This window comes from Pleurodeles waltl, chromosome 1_1 (assembly GCF_031143425.1).
Source record: "Pleurodeles waltl isolate 20211129_DDA chromosome 1_1, aPleWal1.hap1.20221129, whole genome shotgun sequence".
Taxonomy (NCBI): Eukaryota; Metazoa; Chordata; class Amphibia; order Caudata; family Salamandridae; genus Pleurodeles; species Pleurodeles waltl.
This window is the reverse complement of record NC_090436.1, coordinates 662751314-662772796: the sequence shown is the minus strand read 5'-3', so window position 1 is coordinate 662772796 and position 21483 is coordinate 662751314. Positions and strand designations below refer to the sequence as shown.

Below are 21483 nucleotides of genomic sequence, written 5' to 3'. Positions count from 1 at the left end.
AAGAAGTCTGAGGTTTATGCAAACTTTAAGCATACCAGTTCAAATTTCTGACGTTCGAGCCCCAAAACATGTGAATCAGCTCTACGTGCTTCAGTTTGCTAAAAGGTAGAAATAATTCAACAAAGAGGAAGGATCCATTTTCTTAAATGTCCACTGTAGCATTCAATCATAAAATTTCTGTTTTGTCATAAAAAAACAGACTTATATTTCCAGCCCTGGAAAACGTTTAGTTTGTTGAGAAACAGATCAATTGAAAACACGTTTTTGTAAATATACACTATGCTTTGTTGTGTCAGTGTTATGGCAATATGCTAAGAGAACACATCTAGCTCAACAGTGTATCTCTCGAGTTCAGATCCTGTTTGAATTACTAGACAAATGTATGCCTGCATATTATGGTCTCAGACTGTACTAGCTGGGATTTTGAACAGTATAAGCGGTTCAGTGATGTTGTAGCTTTAAAAATAGGCATTCAATGGTTTTCCATATTACCTCTAATCTTGCAAAATTCAAAATTTTGATTACACCAAATTTGATACTAAGCTTGTGGGAATTTGCAAAAATAGCCAAACTGTGGGGTAAACAAAGATACCTCTGCATCAGCAAGTTTCAAGGCAATTTTAGGGATGATGGTTTGACGGTGTGTGTCTTTGGTTTGCAGATAGTCAGGGTATAATAAGTTAATAAATACCACTGATGAGTGTGGGGAGGAGCCATGACTCAAGAGAATCAAAGGTCGTCTGGGATTGCTGTTAGTTTACCCAAGAAACAATGTACTGAACAATTTTGTTGTAAAATCCTTTAAGTTTCTCCTTAGTTCATCTTAATAAAAATTTGTATATATTTAATCAGTAGATAACAAGGCAAAGTGGGTGAAGTTACTTGAACGACTTTACAGTAAAATTTGAAAATTTCTCTGGCAGACAGCTAGAACAAACACCCAGACACTGACTGAATCAAAGTGCCGGTAAAAAGTAACATTTGAAGAGTATATCCAGGCACTTAAACTACAAGAGGTGGGGAAACATGAAGCTGGTGAGAACGTGAGTAAGCAACCTAGGGTTGTTACAGGGAAAAATGTATTCTTCAAAATAATGTTTTTTTTGTTGTTTTAAAAAAAAAAAAAAAAATACATCACCGTTTTAACTGGTTTCCTTCAATTCCAGTTATTTCACAAATTTTGGGGTCACCAAGAAAGTGGTTATGTAAAGATCAAGTTACTTACCTTTGGTAAAGCCTTATTTGGTATAAATTATATCGCCGCAGATTCCTTACCTTAGAATATCCCGCGGGTGTCAGACCGCCTCCAGTTGTTTCTGAGCAGTAACCCTGTGTGCTGTCAGTTGGCATTGTTTGGCTTTTTGTCGGTGGCGTCATCTGTGCTGGAAATGACATGTGTGGTACCTATATAGGCCCCAGCCCAGCATGCTGACATCAGTTATTTTTGTGACTTTCCACGCCAGGTGCACTGAGCCAGAATGAGAACTGATCACTGGCGTGAACTACTAAGGCCTGAGAAGGGTGCCCTTTACACTGCAATCGTCTCACAAAGCGGGGAGGATGTGCGGGCCATTAAGGAATCTGTGACTACATGGAGTCTCTAGCAGATAAGGAGTTACCGAAGGTAATTAATTTGTTCATCTGATAAAGCCTTATAGCTGCAGATTCCTTCCCTTAAAATAGATACCGCAGTAATGCCTCCCCGGAGGTGCATTTGCGAAGCCAGTTTAAACCAGAAAGTCTTGCAGGACAGAACAGGTGAAGTCCCTGTCGCAATGGAGCTGAATGTCTACACAGTAGTATTTGGTAAACTGATGCAAAGCTGCAGATGTCCGGGATAGGGACTCCGCAGGCTAATGAGGAATGGTGGAATGAGCATGCAAACCTTCAGGGGGTTGCTTCTTGGCCAATGCATAGCAGATCCTGATGTAGAGCACTACACATCTTGAGATGGTCTGGCTCTGCACAGCTTCTCCCCCCTTCTAGGTTTCTCAGTACCCTACGAAAAGCTGATCATCCACCTGGAACTCTTGTGTGATCAAGGCAGAACAACAACACAGCTATTTTTGGGTCCAGATGTTGGAATCTCTCCTCCTCTTTGGAGATGTGAGGTGGAGCAAAAAATGTAGGCAGGACATTGTAATGGCCTACATGGAAAGCAGTCACAACTTTCGTAATGAAAGAGGCACATGTCCGGAGTACCAGCTTGTCCGGATACAAGGTGGTGTAGGGAGGCTGCAGCAAGAGTGCCTGCAATTAACTGACCCTCCTAGCCGATGTAATGGTCACTAGAAAGGCAGTTTTGATAGTCAATAGCTGAAAAGGGCAATTGTGCAAAGGCTCAAAGAGTGTACACATTAAGAAGGTTAGAACAAGACTTGCATACCAACGCAGCATTATGTATGGTCTGGGGGGGAATGGGCTGCAACCTTTGAGAACCATAGGCCACAACAGGTGACAAATAAAGAAGGTTGATCCAGCAACAAAAAAAAATGGCAGATTAATTATCTTTAATTGTGCCCAGAGAAGAGTTCTGCAGTGCCGAAGATAGAGCAAACAGAAGGACCTCAGAGAGAGGTGCAACAAGGGCTGAATGTTTTTAGATTCACACCAGGCCACAAACTTATGTCAACAGCAGGCACATACTGACTTGGTGGGGGGATACCTGACTGCCAGAATAACATCACAGACTTTGAAAGCAAGGTTGAAAGCTGTAAAATGTCGCCACTCAGTCTTCATGAATGAAGGTTAAGGGTGCGCTGGTCCGGGTGCAGAACCATCCCCCTGTTGTTGCTACAGGGGATCATCTGGAAGAGGAAACCTGATAGGAGGACCAATGGTCATGCTCAACATCTGATACCAAACTTTCCATGCCCAATCCGGAGCCACAAGAAAAACTTGGTCCTGGTTGTTATTTATTTTCTTGAGAACTCTTGACAGGAGTGGTGAAGGTGAAAAGCTATACAGGAGGCGGGAGCATGACTGTACAGGGTCATCCGATGTCTGGCGACGAGGAGCTTCAGGGATCGTTCCCTCAGTGCCTTCTGGTGCATGGCGCGCAGTCCTTGGACTCGTAGTCCCATTCAAACTACCACAAACAAACCAAGCGTAGGTTTGTCACAGACATCTGCATTTGAAAGGCACCACCTGGTTTGAAACTAGCCAGTTTCTTTGCAGACATCCTGTCACACTAGGAGAAAACAATTCTAAAAAATAGGTTTCACAAAAGACAAGAAAAAAGTCAGTCATAAGAACAACTGAGGGTAGCTCTTCATGGATCAGAGCTTTCAGGGCTGGAAAGGAAATAAATGACATCAGCATGCCTGGTGGCACCAATACAGATACCCTACCGATCCTTTTAGGTGCAGACTCTGCCGCCGCAGAGCAGAATGATGCTACCTACCGGCACAACTGAGTACTCCTCAAAAACGTCTGGATCAAGTCTGACGGCTGGGGAATATACTAAGGTAAGGATCTGCAGCCAAAATATTAGATATGTGGATTTTTAGGGAAGAACAAATAATTATTGTCCTGGTAAACTTCTTTTATCAGTTTATGCTGTCCATGCAATGAAGAAGTTATTAGTTAATATAACAAGAAAAGTACATACAAATGGAGAAATGTTTTACCGATTTAGTTCATTTCGGATTTCTGATAGTTCTTGCCGCTCTGTTTTTACCACTTCTTTTTCCTCGGCAGCCAAATAACGGAGCCTCATTTGTTCCAGTTCTTGCTGCTGCTTCTTAAGGCGGGCCACAGCATTCTCCTGTTCCCGCTTCAAAATAAATACATCAGCAGAATTTTAGCAATGGAATGCAATTCATATTATTATATTTCACACATTAACCTGACAAAATAATATTAATCTGTAATGCAGATGACATGGTCATGTGGCACTTTGGACTACATTGCTAAAAATAGGTAAAAAACCCACTAAGCGTAAAAAAAACAAAAAACATATTACACATCAATTTTCATATCACTAAACTAAAGGTTGGCAGACCACGTCTACTTCCATTCAAGGGACCTGTGCAATAAAGAAAGAGGTCAGATTTCTTGCGAGGTACTCTTAAATGTGTGATCCGTTTGAGAACCGACCACACTGCGGGCAGGATCCAAAAAGATTTTTTTTAAACGAGCACTAGCAAAGTCAATAGATCTCGCCTATGCGCGAACTATTGGCTTTGCCAATGTCTTTTAGCCATGTTGTACAGCAGCAGGGATATTGATCATCATTGTTAAAAGTAAGTGGCATAGAAAAGAGTGGCACAGAGTGGTGTGGAGAAGAGTGGAATGGCATAGGGTAAAGTGAAGTGGTGTAGAGTTGAGTAAAGTGGAGTGGCGCAGAGTGGAATGGAATGGGGCAGAAAGGCACTGCATAGAGCAGAGTCGGGTGGAGTGGAGTAGACTGGTATGAAGTGAAGTGGCGTAGAATGGCATAAACTGGAACAGAGTGGCACTGAGCGGAATGGCAGAGAGCCGAGTGGTGTACAGTTGTGTGGAGAAGTAAAGAGTGGAGTGGCATAGGGTGAGGTGGAGTTGCACAGAGCGGGGTAGGGTGGCCTAGAGTGGAATGGAGGGGCCTACAGCAATGTAGAGTGTCATGACCAAGACTGGTATAGAAAGGATTGGAGTGGCACAGAGTAGAGTAATAGAGAGTGGAGTGACAGAGTGGCGTAGAGTGGCATAAAGTAGAGAGGCAGAGTGGAATGAAATGGAGTGGAGAGATGAGGAGTGGTAGTGTGTGGAGTGGAGTGGCGTAGAGTGATGTAGAGGGGCATAAAGTGGGGTAGAGTGGCATAGAGTGGAATGGAATAGATTAGAGTGACGTAGAATGACAAAGTAGAGTTGGTGTAAAGTAGTATTGTGTAGAGTAGCATACAGTGGAGTGGCATGGAGTGCCATAGAGTGGGGTGAAGTAGACTGGAGTGAAGAGGAGTGGCATAGGGTTGTGGGTTTATGTAACTAAAGTGTCGGAAGACAAGGCAGATAGAGTGAAAACAACATAAACAGGAAGCTGTATGCCTGTAATAAAAGTAGGAAAGCACACTGCACATCTATCATCTGCAAACCCTTATAAAACAATAGGATGTTGCATAAAGATGAAGAAGAACAAAGAGAAAGAAGAATAAAGAAGGCAGAACAAAGAGAAGGTAGAACACGTGTACTTGGTCAATGTTCTAGGAAGGAGCATTTGCAATGCAAACGGTCTCGAGTTTGCTCGAGGTAGAGCTATTAGCCTTGTAAATTCCTAACTGGACTTTTATTGCCACATAAATTGATAATGAAAAACAAAACCGTTGACATAAGCAAGCTGATTTAAAGCGCCATGGCTGCCATGAGCACAAAGGAGACACAAACGGAAAAAGAAGTTCACTCGCATTCAAACGTATTGACAAACGTGCAATTATCCATGTAACAGGGTCGATGGCCAAGTCGGTAACAAAACTGCCCCAAGGAGGGACAAACGCATTTACCAATGATAATGATATAGATGAACAAGTGATATTGATGGGCGTCCGATGGGCGTGGTGAAAAGCCCACAGCTAGATTACAACAGGCCAGAGCTTTTGCACGCTCAGCCTAATAAAGGAAGGGAAGCCTATGGAAGTGAAGCAATCTAGAGATAGCAAATGGAAGTGACAACAAAATCAACTAATGGTATGCTGTGGTCAGGTTGTAAGTCCACTGAATAGTAAACAATATGTCTCCCAGCACAGTGCACAAGCCTGGGTAGGCGAAACATGTATTTTTAAAAGTCTATGATGTGACTAGGCATGAGAATCCCCTCCACACTCATAGACTCTTCAATTGCCCTCTGCTCCACCCGTGACCCTCCAACTACTCCAGTGCAGATCCCCTACAGTTTTTATTATAGTTGGGGTATATTATATTCTTAAAGAGGAGGTTGACTAGGTGGGCTTTGTAAAGGAAGGAGAAAAATCGAGCTCTGGAAGCATTATAAAGGTATTGCTTTCTTTCCCCTTCCTTACTTGCAGCAAACCACATTTCATAGTCAAAAATATGTTTGGAGGGGTAAATGGCAACTGCAAGACCAACCTTTAAACAAAAGACTGCTCTGAACTTTTAGACCAAAGGCTGTCTCCTTGAGGAAAGAAGCATCCACTGAGCTACAGAACATTCCAATAATGTTTTTCACAGGCATCTTTAATCAGAAAAGTATGAATAGTCAGCAATAATTGCTATGCGCATTTAATGCAAATATTGAATGGGAAAATGAAGTCCATCATTCCAAATCACAAGTTTTGTAATACTTCATACAGTCAGTATCACATAAAAAACAAAGTGCATTGTGTCCCACCTGAAACTGAACCACCCCGAAACATTAATAAAAACAGATCCAGAAAATGACAAACATTTGATACCATACTTACAAACAAACCCAACAAGCCTAACTCTGGAACAAGCTCAGTATTATTAAACCCAAGGACTAAATATTTATGTTTATTTGGTTTCTTTGGCACACATTTTATTTGTCATTACATGGATCTGTTTTTTATTATTGTCTTAAGGCGGTTCGATTTAATTTGGGACACAATGCACTTTGTGGGTGTTTTTTGTATATGATACTGGCTGTATAAAGTATTAAAACAAATTGTGATTTTGACTGATGGTCTTTCTTTTCCATTCAATATTTACATTAAATTCTCACATCATTTGTTGCAGACTATTCATAATTTTATGATAAATGATGCTAATGAGAACCTTTGTTACCTGAATATGCTGTATACCCAGGTTTGCACAGGAATAACAGGTTGTCCTTGTAAGACAAGTTATGCTTACAGAAAGCATGCCAGGCAGACCACGCAGCTACCCTACAAACCTCTGTATCTCTAACGTGCCTTTGGAAAGTCCCGAATGATACCTTGGCTCTGGTGAAATGAGCATGAAGTCTTGGAGGTTGTTCAACCACTCATGTTGTACGCTTTGCATATGCACAAGACTATCTACATTATAGCATGGGCCTTATTTGCTTTGCTGCCAAGGTTAGAGATATCCTAAGTGATTAAAATGTGATCAGACACAATGAAGGTTATTCTTTGAAACGAACACCGAGGAGCCCTGTAAATGTCAAGGTTGTTCGAATGCTCTCGGCCGAGGATGAACACACTTATTTCAAGACTATAAAAATAGTTTCCTTGGCTTAGAAGATATTCTGTAAGAATCTTAGTTACTAAAGAGGGATGTTTCTAAGGACACCCTTCAGGAAATCTAAGAATGCAACTTTTAAAGACTTGAAGGTTCACCAATTTTGTTTGCTAGGGTGAATGTGTTTTAAGTTAGACAGCAATAACTGGATGGCTGCACAGGAGCGGCCTTCCAGGTTTGGAAAGAGAACCTTTATGAATGGGCACAGACTGAAGACACCACACCAAGACAACTGAGGCTCAGACCAGGAGCAGATAAAGGTGCAGTTAACTGGAGCTCCTTGATTTTGTAAACAGAACCCAAATTGCATGCTAAACTGCCATGAACACCTGGGTCCTTCAGAACGTGTAAGGAGGAATGTGACTTAGTGAGACAAACACCAAGATACAGTGAAGCTTGGTCATTTCTGGTGTAGGGGTTTAGGTGTGAGGGGGCAGGGGGCTCTAACATTCTTCAGCCCACAACAGTTTGTGCTACCAGCCTCCGAAAGAACAGCATCAAACCACAGCACTGTTAATTTGTGAATTGACACCCACTGTAGGATACTATTCTCCTAAATGAACACTCGGATGTCCCTTGATTGCCTGGTTTAAGTATCTTTTTTCAAGAATTAGTAAATTGTTCAAATAGAGGCTATGTCTGCTATGAGTAGTTCTTGGTGGGTGATCAGACAACTCCCTTGTAACACCCCCTTCCTTTTTTGTCAGAGTGCTGCAAATTGATTCACAACCTTGTTATCTGTACACCTTGCCCTTTCGAATGCTCCTGGGGGAACCTGCAGGTTTTGTCCAAGTATATAGGCATCAACCACTTCCCTCTACTCTCTCATTCTTCTCCATTGTCTTCCCCCTTTCACACTCCACTGTTCAATATCATCTGTCACCTCCTCCCCTCCAACTCCCTTAGTTACCTTAGATGTATTGTGGCCTCCTTCGTAATGTGGATAATGTGGAAGCCGTATGCATCTCACCACGTAATCACCATTGCCATTTCTATATGAAGTGTGTAGTGAATTTCGTTTACCATCTCCTTGATCATTAGTACTGATAAATAAATGAAGAAATGTTGGACAAAATGCTAGAAATTATGCCGGCGTTGTTTTGTTCTAACTGTTATGACTATTAGAATGTAGCTTTCTTTATTGCTTTGTTATACAAAATCTTCAATAAGGATAGTTACAAAAACAATTAGGCAGCAATGGGCAAGAGATACCTTTTGCAAAAGAAAACAAGGATTTCAGAGTTTGCTAAATTTGTCATAAAACTTAAGCCTCATCTAAGAGAGTATGTAGTAGATTGGTGTAATCTAATGAGCAGGAAAAACAAAGCTATTCGATTAATATCTATTTGAGTCCTTCCTGTAAGCAACATATGTGATGGACAAGCCAAAGTTAACAAAGGCTGGTTTGTCAGGAACCAGAGTTCAAGGTGAGCAATAGTAAGGGGTAATGACAAATCTATCCATCATGATGAAGCAGGAAATTCGGAACCAGGGATTTATCAATGGATAACTTATCAATGGAGAGCATTCATCAAAGGTGAGCAGAAAAAGGTCTGAGGATCGAATCTGCTTTTAGCAAATGGGGCAATGAGGATCAACTTAAAAGGACTGGGATTGCTGGACATCTGGAGTAACCTATAAATAAGAGATGTTGGTGAAAATGTAGAGAGGAACTTACCAGGCCAGTTTAAATCCGATGCATCTCTGAGAGAACAGAATGAGGCAATCTAATGGCATTGGTGACTTTCCTCTAACACACAAATACAATTGAGGAAATCATAACTTATTTAACATGGCTCAAGAGATGGGCCAATTCATCAATCAAACACTCTTGAACAACATGAAACAGTTGCTCTTTTCCTATTATCTACTTAAACATCTATTTTTCTCTGTAGTTGGAAGGTAATAAGGAAGATGTTAATTTGCAGCACTCCTTTCCATAGCTCAACTGCTAAGCACATAAGGACCACAGGTGGCGGGTTTTCAGATAAGGCCAGTGAGTGCCCCATCTTGAGAGCAGCCTGTTGCCACTATAATTTGCTGAAATGGTGGCTAACAATGTTGGTCTATTAGAAGATTATATTTCCAAAATCATTAGAGAAGACAGTCTAAATCTTCCATTAAATGAGTACTCCCTTTATAGTTATCTCATGTAACCAGAACTCTTCGCCTAGATTAACTGTAACTCACCCCCGGCATATACACTGTTGTCATCAATTGTTACTTCAGATGTTCCAGTGATTTTACCAACAATATGTAATGAGTTATGTAATATTTGAGGTCATAGGCAGTGCATGGTAAGGAGCGAGTGCTGAGCATATTAGCATATATAAAGCAGACTTATAATCTTTGTCAAAAAAAGTAATCAGTAGTTATAATTAAATATATATTAAAGTCACACATTGCTATGGTTAATAAAAGTGATCATCATGTTTATTTAATAAAGCCTTATTTAAAATAAATAAAATATCTTGTGAGTCTTTTCACTAACATTTTTCAGTCCACAAAGTGCAACCATTCACCCAACCACAAGAGGCCCTTGCACTCCAAATGATGAGCATGAAGCTTCAGCTTTGAGTGCCTTAATAATCTAGTAAGCATTCACCCAACCACAAGAGGTCTTTGCACTCCAAACGATGAGCTTGCAGTTTCAGCTTGGAGTGCTTAAAAGAAATCTGGTAAACTCTCCAGGGGTCATGGATTTAATGACCCAGGAGACTTACTGTGTTTTTTAAATATTGTTAGGGGATGCTGCACTTCTTGGTGGTGCACCCGCCCCTTTTAGGGGCACCACAAAGCTCCAAGAATATAATAAGTAAATAAAACATTGCAGGGCATTACGAGGGTACTCCTTGTAAGGAGCAGTGAATAATAAATGAGTGGCTTTTGCCACTCATTTATTATTCCGTTTATTTTTTAAAAATGTTAAACTTTTGTGGGTGCCCCAGAGGACCCACACCTTATTTCTATATTGAGGGTTGCGGGGGAGCCCAAGTCCTCACAGTCCCTGCCGGCTCCCCACTAGCAACCATGCCAATGCAAGCCTGAAATTCTGCTTGTAAATTAGTGCCCGTTGCCCCCCTGGGCACCCACAAAGCAGACATCGTTAGGAGCCACTCTGAGCCCCAAAGCACCCATGTCCCCAGTTGGGTCCCTGGCTAGCACCCATTGGGGTGCTGTCAGGAGCTGGCACAATTCTTCTTTGCTCACTCCCACGAGGTGGAAGAAAAGATGCTTTTCTGCCTGGGAGAGTGCAGGCATGGTATGCACTCTCCCGGGCAGAAAATAGGAGTGTCCTGGGGGATGTGGTCCCCAGGGCAATGCTTAGATCTGGACCAAGTAGACAGAGTCCCCCAAGGCTGATTTTTGGAATGGGGAGAGGGGCCGCGCACAGCTCCTGCCCTCTTTTGTAAATGGCTCTGATGGGTCCCCAGGGCTTCACTGAGGCACAAGGATGGTCATGCCCTCCCTTCCCCTTTCAAAATCACGGCTGACCAAGGGAGATAGGGTCCCTAGGGCTGAAATCGGCTTTGGCAGTGGGTCCCTAGCCCCCTCCCCTTCAAAAAATGCATTGGGACTCGGGGGTGGAGTCCCTGGAGCCAAAATGAGCTCAGAGATGGGGTCCCCATTAACACCTTATCCCCATATTTGAAAAAATAAATATGGTTTGACCACCCCAGGCCTTGGACAACCCCGGGAGTCATAAAAAAAAAAACTGCACCATTTTGTTTTTGTATTTATTTTTACAGCAATCCTATGGGAGAATTTTTAGTTCCTGTGGAGCTAGGGAGCAAGGTATCCCTATCCATTTCACTTATAGTTTTCTTAAATCCTTTTCAGAACAGGGGACTATGGGCCTGATTCTAACTTTGGAGGACGGTGTTAAACCGTCCCAAAAGTGGCGGATATACCACCTACCTACCGTATTACGAGTTCATTATATCCTATGGAACTCGTAATACGGTAGGTGGTATATCCGCCACTTTTGGGACGGTTTAACACCGTCCTCCAAAGTTAGAATCAGGCCCTATGTCTGCTATTCCTCGGATAAACTTCCTCCAGAATTCTAGGGAAACTATGTGAACATTTTTATCAGAAGAAATTAAGTTTGATCATATAATGTCCAAAACAAACCTGAAGGTCCCATTTGTTTTGGTAACAATGATGTACTTGGAGTAAACAATTGATCGTGCCATTTTTTGGCTTGGGAACCAATTTGCATGCTCACTAGAGTAGAGACTTTTGAGTCTCCTGCAAAAAGGATGATTTCTGAAATTGTAAATCAGAGAAAGGCAGGACTGAGACAAAGTTCAAGGCATAATCGTCTGGGATCATGTCCAGAGCACACTGTTCCTGGGGCTTGAAAGATCACTGTTATTGTTGTAGAAACTGTCTCCTTCATTCCTCCTGGAAATGAAAACTCCTTGTGTCTGATGGTTTATCAGCATCCACAAAGGCAGTCCTGCCACTTTCTTGGTGGTGTCTGAGGAAGCTTGAGATTAGATGGCCAACTTGCATTTGTCCTAGAGCACACAGAGGAAGATAACTGCTTGCCGTTCAAGGACTATGATCTTTTAACTCCTCGAAAGCTTGAGAAGGCTGAAAGATACCTCTTTGCTGGAGGATGGCAGCTGTACTCAATCATCAGGCCATCATCCGTTCAGCGCTGTAGGACTTCATCATTCACTGGCAAGAACAAGACGCTTTCAAGCACTATAAAGTATAAAACCTTAGTCTTTCTATTTCAATACCATGACAATGTTTTAGTATGAATATACAGACTGAGGCTTTTTAATTTAGTGGAGGAAGAGCACTGACCAAATTCAGTGGTGCTCCCACGCATCCAACCTTGTGGTTTCCCCGTTCTATTTTGAGTCAGGGGAAGTGCTGTATTTACACTAGAGGAGTGTCTGCTGGCTGACTTAGCCAACATTAACCACTCACTCCATCCTAATAAAATGGGGGGTGCATTTTGTATTTTTCTACTCACAACCACCAGGCAAAACATGGCAGTTTCTAGTAAGGAAAACATACAATGTCCCCTTTGCACAGGGTGACTAAGTCCTCACACATCAGGGCAAATTTTTGTATTGCTTTAAAGAAAGAAACTCTCACTCTGCAGAACGTGAACAACTACCATGGCACCCGCATAGTAAAGTTTAGTGCTTTCAGCTGAGCGGCTGCAACAGCTGTTCTGCTGAAAGCACAGATACACCCCCTTACCTACTGGCCAATGGCAGTCCATGAAGAGAGCGGAGGATTCCACTGATGTGGAAGCATGCACACCAAAGAGTAAAGGACCTTTTGTGATACTAATAACTACAGCAGTAGTATCCATCCAATCTTTATTAACTTAAAAGTGCTGCAGATATGGAAATTACTCATAAAGGGCAAAACAGGTTTGTGAGAATCAGCCTCTGACAGGAAACAACTCCTGTGTGCATTGCTTGAATCCTGCATTTAACATCACACACAGGGACATAGCCGGAGCCGCTTCCCAACAGTGTGAGCAGTGGGGCTGTGTGGTTCGCAGGCCTGGCCTGAGCCTCAGCGTCTAAAACACAGACATCTGAGCGGTTTCCCCCCTCCCAGACAGAAGTCTGGACTCTGGAGAACCCAGCGCTGAGCAGTGAGATAGTGAGCTGTTGACCCTCATCCCCTTCCCAATAAGTTAACTGAGCGACGTGGAGGGCCTACAGCAGACAGAGCGCGGTGGCAGCGGAGAACTCTGCAGCGGTGCAATTTCGAAGTGAACTAGCAGCGATGATTACCTGTGGGGCAAATGGATCAAGTAAACACCTTGATTTCCCCCTTGGTTAGAGGCTTACGCAGAGACAGCTGCTCCTGCTGTGGAAGCCCGAGGCCCAGGGTCCCGCTCTTCATGTATCGTTCGTAGATGTGCTCAAGGCTGCCTGGCTCGGCCTTCAAGTTTTACGTGGCAGTAATTAGTGACGAGGTCCGGCAGCCCGTAAATGTGAGACACCGCATTTCATGCATGACTTCAGGATAATTTACAACAAAGAGTTTTGATGGAAAAATGTGCAGGGTAACTGCTTCGACTTCTGTAAGCACTACTGCCTTCTCTTACACAAGAGCATATACACTGGAACACATTCATGGAGTATGATCTTTTCCCAGACACCCACCTCTCTGAACGGCTGATTAATTAAGGAGCTGTGAGTACTTATTTGTGTATTGCTTGGCAATAGTTTTTTTATGGCATCATACTCAACAAGTTACATGTACTTGTGAATTGGGGCTGGATGTATGGAATTGCTCTGTTTTGGAAGTCAGCGATATATAAAACACCTTCACGGCACCTACTTGGTCAACTGAATACCTGGTTTGCCCAGAATGTGGAGGCATCTGAAAGACATGAATGTCCCTACCATCTGCGATGCTCCAATAGATCAGACTGGGAATATTTAAGAGCACACATATTTAAGAGCTATGCAGCCTTGCAGTTAAAAGGTGCTCTCCCTGCCCAGGTGATTACCATTGGCGCTCACCATTGAGCTTGAGTGAGACCCTGAGCAACCAACTAAATCAGTTAAACACCCCACCCCACCAAGTTGCTGCAAAGGTGGGGCTGGGGCAAACAGCTCTGAGTAAACGACTGCTGAGCGCCTCTGTGGCCCGAACCCCCTCTATGGCCGAGGCACACTGTCCTTCTGCCGCACACGACATCCAGTCCAAGGACACCCCCATGAGCCGCACAAAACCGATTCATTCCCTAAACAAAGCAGAGATACTTCTGAGCACAGCTAATCTGATGCCTCTTCCATGCATACAATAGATGAATGTATTCCCCCCACAAATCTGGCTCCTCCATAAGACAAGCTAGACTTAATACTTTGCAAGATACAGGTCTCCAGATATGCAATAGAGCACCGTATCAACTCCCTTCCTACAGACCTATGCATATTGCGTGATGAACACCGTAAACTCTGACAAAATGCATGCAGCAGAATACACATTATCAGAACCCCCTCCCACCCCGACAGGCTTCAACTATAGCTGCCATAATGGAACTCCAGAGACAGTGTCCCATGAAAGAGTGTAGGATGCGGTTGGCCGGGCCCGCCTCAATAATACCCAGATAGTGGGCCTTCTGGAGGGCTCAAAGGGGCCTAACCCAACACTCTTCATTGAACAATGGCATATCAAAAGGGATGCTCGTCAAGGCCTATCGCCATCTTTTGTTGTGGAACGCACCCACAGGATACCTAATCACTGTTCACCCTCAGGAGCATTACCGAGACCAATTGTGACCCGGATACTCAACTACAGGGATCGAGATCACATTCTACAGAAAGCAAGGGAAGCAGCTTCTATAAAGGTGGATAGTGCCACAGTCTCACTATATCCGACTACATGGTGGTGGTCCAGAGGCGATGTTCTTCTTTCCAGTCGATCAAACGACAGCTGAAAACTGAAAGGGTTCAGTATGTGCTGCTATTTCCGGCTGGCTTAAAGATCATTCATGACTCACGCTCCTTATTCTTTGATGAGGTTGAGGCAGCTTTGGAGTGGTTGGAGCAGCAATACCAAAACACATGATGCCCGCCCCCTCAACAGAGGTCATGTCAGAGTTTGATTTACCTAGTAGGCGACAACAGCAGAAGTGGGTGCTTTCCAAGGCACTACCTTCCCCTCAGCAAGCAACAGAGGAGACGGCAGCTGTGCTGTCCATGATAGCCTCATTGAATACACAAAAAATATCAGTCTTCTCCAATGAGCTCCTCAGCGTGCACAAATTCTGACTCTGATTCTAATAACAGTATAGCTTTCTTCTCTTCTGTTACACCGTAAACTGCAAATATGGTAATATGATCACAAGGAAACACTTTCATTTAGGTTCATTAGTGTTCTATTACTGACCATCATCAGCTTTCTGTGCCTCTGAACCCTCTTCCCTGCTCTTGTAGTGGGAGGGGAAGATTTGAAGTGGGTGTAGATGGACACACCGTTGTACATGGTGAGAGCCACTGACACTACTACAAGGTAACTTATAAAACCTTTCCCAATGTTCTTGTCCTAGAGTTCTTGGGCAGCCAGTCTGGTACTTATATACACAAAATGCGATCCCCTCTTTAGGGAGACCATAACCATCTCCACTGTTTCCTCCACTTTAGCCGAATACATAATAGTTTACCTGCTTTGTTCTGATTCATTGTTTTCACGCGGTTTGGTCAAACATGGTTTACTTGTTGCACCTAGCATTTGGGAGTAGTTTATTATCCCACAAGAAAGATCACCTAGCCTGTGACATCTGTCGTCATGTCATGTCAGTCCCTTCCAATGTAACTAATCTTGTGATAATACAATTCCTACAATACAACAACACTATAAGATTATGACATGGAAGATCAGGGGATTATGGTCAGTGCACAAACGACATAGAATAATGGCACAGAAGAACCGGAGAAAAGCCAACCTAGTATATCTACAGGAGACACACTTATCAGCTCCAGAGGTCAAGAAATTGCACATGAAATGGAGGGGGCAACTGTTTGCAACTACTTACTCTGGTTTTGCCAGGGGGTGGCAATATAGGTGAGGGCTGGTGTCCCTTTTCAGGGATTAACCATTAAAACTGATGACTGGTGAAGTTACATGCTGGTCCAGGGTGTAGTGAATGAGGTAACGGTATTCTTAGGCAGTGTATATGCACCAAATGCCGCGCAGGATGTCTTCTTAGAGAGGCTGTCTACCACATGGTCACCTCTTCCATGGTTCTTAGGAGGTAACTTTAACGCACTAGTCGACACTTTTCTAGACTGGTCCCACCCTCCTTTGCCCAACACTGACTCAGTTAGACAGGCTAAATCTCTGTCCAGCTGGTTATCCTGTTTGTCTTTATTAGATATATGGAGAACACACAACACAGATATAAGTGAATACTCCTTTTTCTCCCCACCATATGGACTACATGCCCGACTGGATCATATTCTTTCCAGCTCATGTGGTTGGGTCTTTCTCTGAGGCAGCCTATCTGGGGAAGACACTCTCAGGCCAAAACCTGCTTGAGGTAGTACTTGCATGGAGTAGGGTCCCTAAACCAACTCCCACATGGCGCATGTCACCTGCACTATTAGAAGATACCATCTACAGGGATACACTTGGGACCACAATTGACAATTACTTTACTGAAAATGAGGGAATGGACTCAACACGGTTGTTGGAATGGGAGGCATTGAAAAAAGGTCATCAGAGGGTCTTCGATTGTACCAGCAACTAGAGTCCGGAAACAGCTAATGCAGGAATTACATGATGTAGAACACCGATTGGGCAGACAACGTAGCCCCCCCTAAGGAAAACAGCAGGGAATCGACCAAGCAAAACACCCAAGTGGTTTACGACAGACCTACAGGAATCCAAGCGCCCCTGCGGACGACAGGAATGGAAATGGAGGATCAGCAAATCAACCAAAGACAGCACAGCCTACAAAAATGTAGTCACCATGCACCACCAAAACATCAGAGCTGCAAAAAATGCTGCCTTTCAAGCACGCCTCAACACCAGCGCTCACAACTGCAGAGAGCTCTTTGTCGTTGTCAAAGAGTTCACGAATCCCTAGACAGACACCTCATCCATCCCTCCCGCCCAAGACTTCTGCAACAACCTTGCCACCTTCTTTCACCATAAGATCCAGGACATCTACGAATGCTTCAGGAACCAAATCCTGCAAGCACCACTCAAAACCACGGACCGAACACCACACCAGATACTGAGGTCCTGGACCCCCATCACGATAAGGGACACCCAAAGACCAATGAACTCCATCCACTTAGGAGCAGCCTCAGATCCATGCCCTCATGATATCCTAAACCTGGCAAGTGCCACCATAGCACCGGATCTCTGCCGAACCATCAACTGATCCTTGGAGACTGCCACATTCCCCTCAGACTGGAAGCACACCGAAATCAGCCAGCTACTCACGAAACCCACCGCCGACCCTAGGGAGCTAAAGAACTACAGATCCATCTGTCTACTCCCTTTCCCAGTGAAGGTAACGGAGAAGGCAGTCAACCAGCAGCTCACTGAATTCCTCAATAGACACCGTATCCTAGACCCATCCCAGTCTGGATTCAGAAGCAACCACAGCACTGAAACCGCACTCTTAGCAGCCACCGACGAAATAATTAACATACTGGACCACGGAGGTAAGGCCGCACTCATCCTCCTCGACCTCTCCACCGCATTTGACAGTCTTCCACTCCACCCTCTGGGACAGAATGCACGACACCGGCATCCGAGACAAAGCCCTGGACTGCATCAGATCCTTCCTAACCGGAAGAACACAGAGTGTCAGACTACTGCCATTCTCAACAGAACCTAAAGACACTTGCTGCGGAGTGCCCCAAGGATCTTCACTCAGCCCGACGCTTTTCATCATCTACATGGCCCCACTTGCCAAGATGACCAAACACGTCGACGACCCCAAACTGATCCTCTACCTGTCTGAGGACTCTGCTCAAGCCAAGAGGAACTTCAATAACACGATGAGAGCAGTCGCTCCCTGGATGGAGGCCAGCTGCCTCAAGCTCAGCACAGACAAGACAGAGATCCTTGTGATCGCCTCCACTCCTTCTGCCTGGAACGACTCCTAGTGGCCCACCTCTCTGGGTAATGCCCCCACCCCCATAGACCATGCTCGCAACCTGGGCATCATCCTGGACTCCTCTCCATCGATGACCCGCCAAGTCAACACCGTCTCTTTGTCATGCTTTCACACCCTCAGACTCCAGTGGACGATTTTTAAGAGGATTCCCCCCGACACAAGGAAGACAGTTACCCACGCACTCATCACTAGCATGTTGGACTACATCAACATACTCTATGCCAGCATCACCAAGAAACTTCAATCAACACTACAAAGAGTCCAGAATGCAGCAGGCAGACTTATCCTGGACATCCCCCAACACAGCTGCTTCTCCAACCTCCGAGACCTACACTGACTCCCAGTTAACAAGCGCATTACATACAAACTCCTGATCCACACCTACAAGGAACTGCACAACACAGGACCAGCATAGCTCAACCACCGCCTCGCCTTCTACATACATTAAAGACGTCTCTGTTCCTCCCAGCTCGCCCTTGCAGCCATCCCCAAGATCCAGAAAAGTACAGCAGGAGGAAGATCCTTCTCCTATCTAGCAGCCCGGACATGGAACAAGCTACCTCTTAAGCATACGCAGACCTCATCACTGAAGCAGTTCAGGAAGGACCTCAACACCTGGTACTTCGATTGAGCAGCACATCCACATACAGCACCTTGAGACCCTATGGGTGATTAGCCATGCACTACAACTCCTTGATTGATTGATTGACTGGAGCAGGAGCAGAGCTACAAGATGCTAAGATATGACATGCAGAGCTCCTGGAACAACGTAGACTGCAAAACATACACACACAAGTTAGATTAGGAGGGAGATAGAGCAGGCATCCTACTCGCCCCACATGAATCGCCCTCAGCTCTCACCCATGCCAATATGATCCATAAAGGTATCTGATGGCACACATGTTAATACTCTAACAGCCATTAACGTAGTCTTTAGCTCCTATTATGCACATTTATATAAGGCTCCACCCCTCCCCCCACAACACTCCCAGAGACAAGAGAGGATTTTTTTAATTTGTTACATCTCCTGCAAGTTTTGAGAGAGACTTTTGAGTCATTGACAGTGCCCCTCACATCCAATAAACTTTGTACGGCCTTCATGAAATGGCCCGTACTAAATCAGGAGGTACAGATGGCCTGCCAGAGGAGTTTTACTCCACTTTTTCTGCACAGTTGGTGCCTCGATTAGAGAAGCTTTACAAAGCTTCCTTGGAGACCAAGACACTACCCTCTAACTCTAGACAAGCCGTGGTCACCTTCCTACTAAAGATGAGACGAGACCCAGAAGATTTGGCCTCATATAGACCTTTCTCTCCTGACTATTGATTTTAAGATTAATTGCAAGGTTTTGGCTCTAAGACTATTGCCATTACATCCAAAATTGGTCCATGTAGACCAACGTGGCTTTGTACCTCGCAGGAGTACCTCACTGAATATTAGACGATTCCACCAAGTCAAGGAGTCAGCACAAGACAGCTTCCTGAATGCAGCCTCCCTCTCACTTGATCTACAGAAAACGTTTGATTCCCTTGATTGGGAATAACTATTTGCAGTGCTGCAAAAATTTGGTTTTCCTACAGCCTTCATAACATAGGTTCAAGTACTGTAAACTGAAGCAATGGCCCGGGCCAAAACAGGTGCTCATTTCTCAGCGCAATACTCTATCTCCCAAGGCACACGCCAAGGATGCCCTCTATCTCCATTATTATTTGTATTAGCAATGGAGCGTCTAGCACAGAGGCTCCACCAAGATGAAGAAAATTGGGACATACTATACGGTCGTTTCTCATATTCGATCTCTCTATATGCTGATGGCATGCTTGTACATGCCTGCGATATCTAAAGTGACCTTACTTCCATTTCTAATACCCTCCGGTTTTTTGCTGATCTATCTGGCCTATGTGTGAACCGTGCCAAGTCCTACGCTTTTTCCTTTCATATAATATTAACCTAGGAATCCATGAGCTTCCCATGGGGTCCACACTTTATGTTATTTGGGAATCCTGGTCTATCAAACTCATACAGATCTCCTTGAGAGCAACCTACTCAAAGTCATTTCCGCATTGAGAGCCCAGTTTAAGTTCTGGACCACACTACTTTTATCAGTGATGGGCAGGCTAGTGCTTGCCAAAATGGTGATGCTCCCTAAATTATTATATTACTTTGCCAACCTCGCAGTGGTAATTCCGCAGAAAGTATTCAACTCTCTTGACACTCTCTTGGTGGAGCTTATATGGGTCTCAGGCAGTCACTGCATTGGACTTTGCAAACTACAAATGCCAACAGCCATCGGCCTTGGGGCCCCGGATTTCCATTCATACTCCAAAGCTGTCCAATTGCAATGGCTTTCTTGTTGGCTGGTGGGTCTAAACATACACTAAATAAATTACATGCTTCAAGATATGCAATCCTGACATGAAGCAAACATCCCCGTTCTACATGTCCTCTACTCCTACATAATGCTATTAACTACTGGCACTTTGCACTTCGTATTATGAGGCCTGCCCTGCCTATGCACTTCGTATTATGAGGCCTGCTCCCGCCTAAGCTCTGAAAATCCCATTATATGGCCTGCCCTCTTCTACAGGGACCCTCTCTCCGGTTAAGCTGGCCCCCTGCGATTCGGCATGTGTGTCTATGGTAGGCAATCTCCTTACAGACTGAGAACTAGTCTCACACCGGGATATTATTCAATCCCATGACCTACCAAGTGCTCTAATTCTCACCACGCCTCCATATTGAGATTTACGCATCACCATTGGTCCCCACAGGGCACTGAATCAAAAGATGCAAGCACATGTACAAGCAGTTCATGAGATGGGCACAGGAAGACATGTGGTCAAATGGTTATACAAAGGGGTTCACATATAAATCTAGATCTACTTTGAGAACGTTGGGAGGATGACCTAGACCATCCCCTCCATGATAAGGAATGGCAGTTTATGCTAGCATACCCCAGCAAGATACCTCGGAATACTATTTATACAGCAGACACTGTTTCATAGAGCATAACTGACACCATTCAGTTTACAGGAGATATTTTCCTCAGCTTTATCAAATTGTCCAAGAACCTATGCAGAAGGCGCAGATCTTTTGCATGTGATAAGGGGGTGCCCCAGATTGTCTGGGTACGGGAAGGGCATATGTGATGTAATCCGAGCCGTCACTAAATTCATGTACTGGGACACTGGGGAACACTGCATTTTGGAGTTATATCCTCAGAAGAAATTGTACAAGACACAATCCGCTTCACTGATCTGGCACTTTTACTGGACAAAAGACAGATAACTCTCCATTGGAAAAGGCTGGTTCCACCCTCAATTTGGGGCTGGTGAGAGGAGTTCTGCTTGGTGGAGGTCGGGGTGCTGCTGAAGCTATAGTCCTAAAGGAGGGAGGAATAAAGAGGCCTCTGTAAATGCCCTGTAGCCCAGCTGTGGGATTCCTTATTGGAACAGTTTGGGCGGAAGAACAAAACACTTCCCAAGCCCCTAAGATGACTTCAATACTCCTTGTTAGGCCTCATGTCCCCTTGAACCTGTTTTTTCCCCTACCCCTGGCTGTGAATGTAAAATTTCTCAGACTACAGTAAGTACCGTATTTTCCGGCGTATAAGACGACTTTTTAACCCCTGAAAATCTCCTCAAAAGTCGGGGGTCGTCTTATACGCCGGTATACGGTGTGCTGAAACT

General features: G+C 44.3%; 1 protein-coding gene across 1 annotated transcript in view; it reads right to left on the bottom strand.

The window, feature by feature from the left end:
- The window catches only part of CEP120 (centrosomal protein 120), a 213701-nt gene that overhangs the window by 10761 nt on the left and 181457 nt on the right, over nt 1-21483 (bottom strand). Inside the window, exon 19 of the mRNA XM_069226908.1 lies at nt 3630-3775. Coding sequence (XP_069083009.1) covers nt 3630-3775 — 146 coding nt within the window. The remainder of the gene's footprint in view (nt 1-3629; nt 3776-21483) is intronic.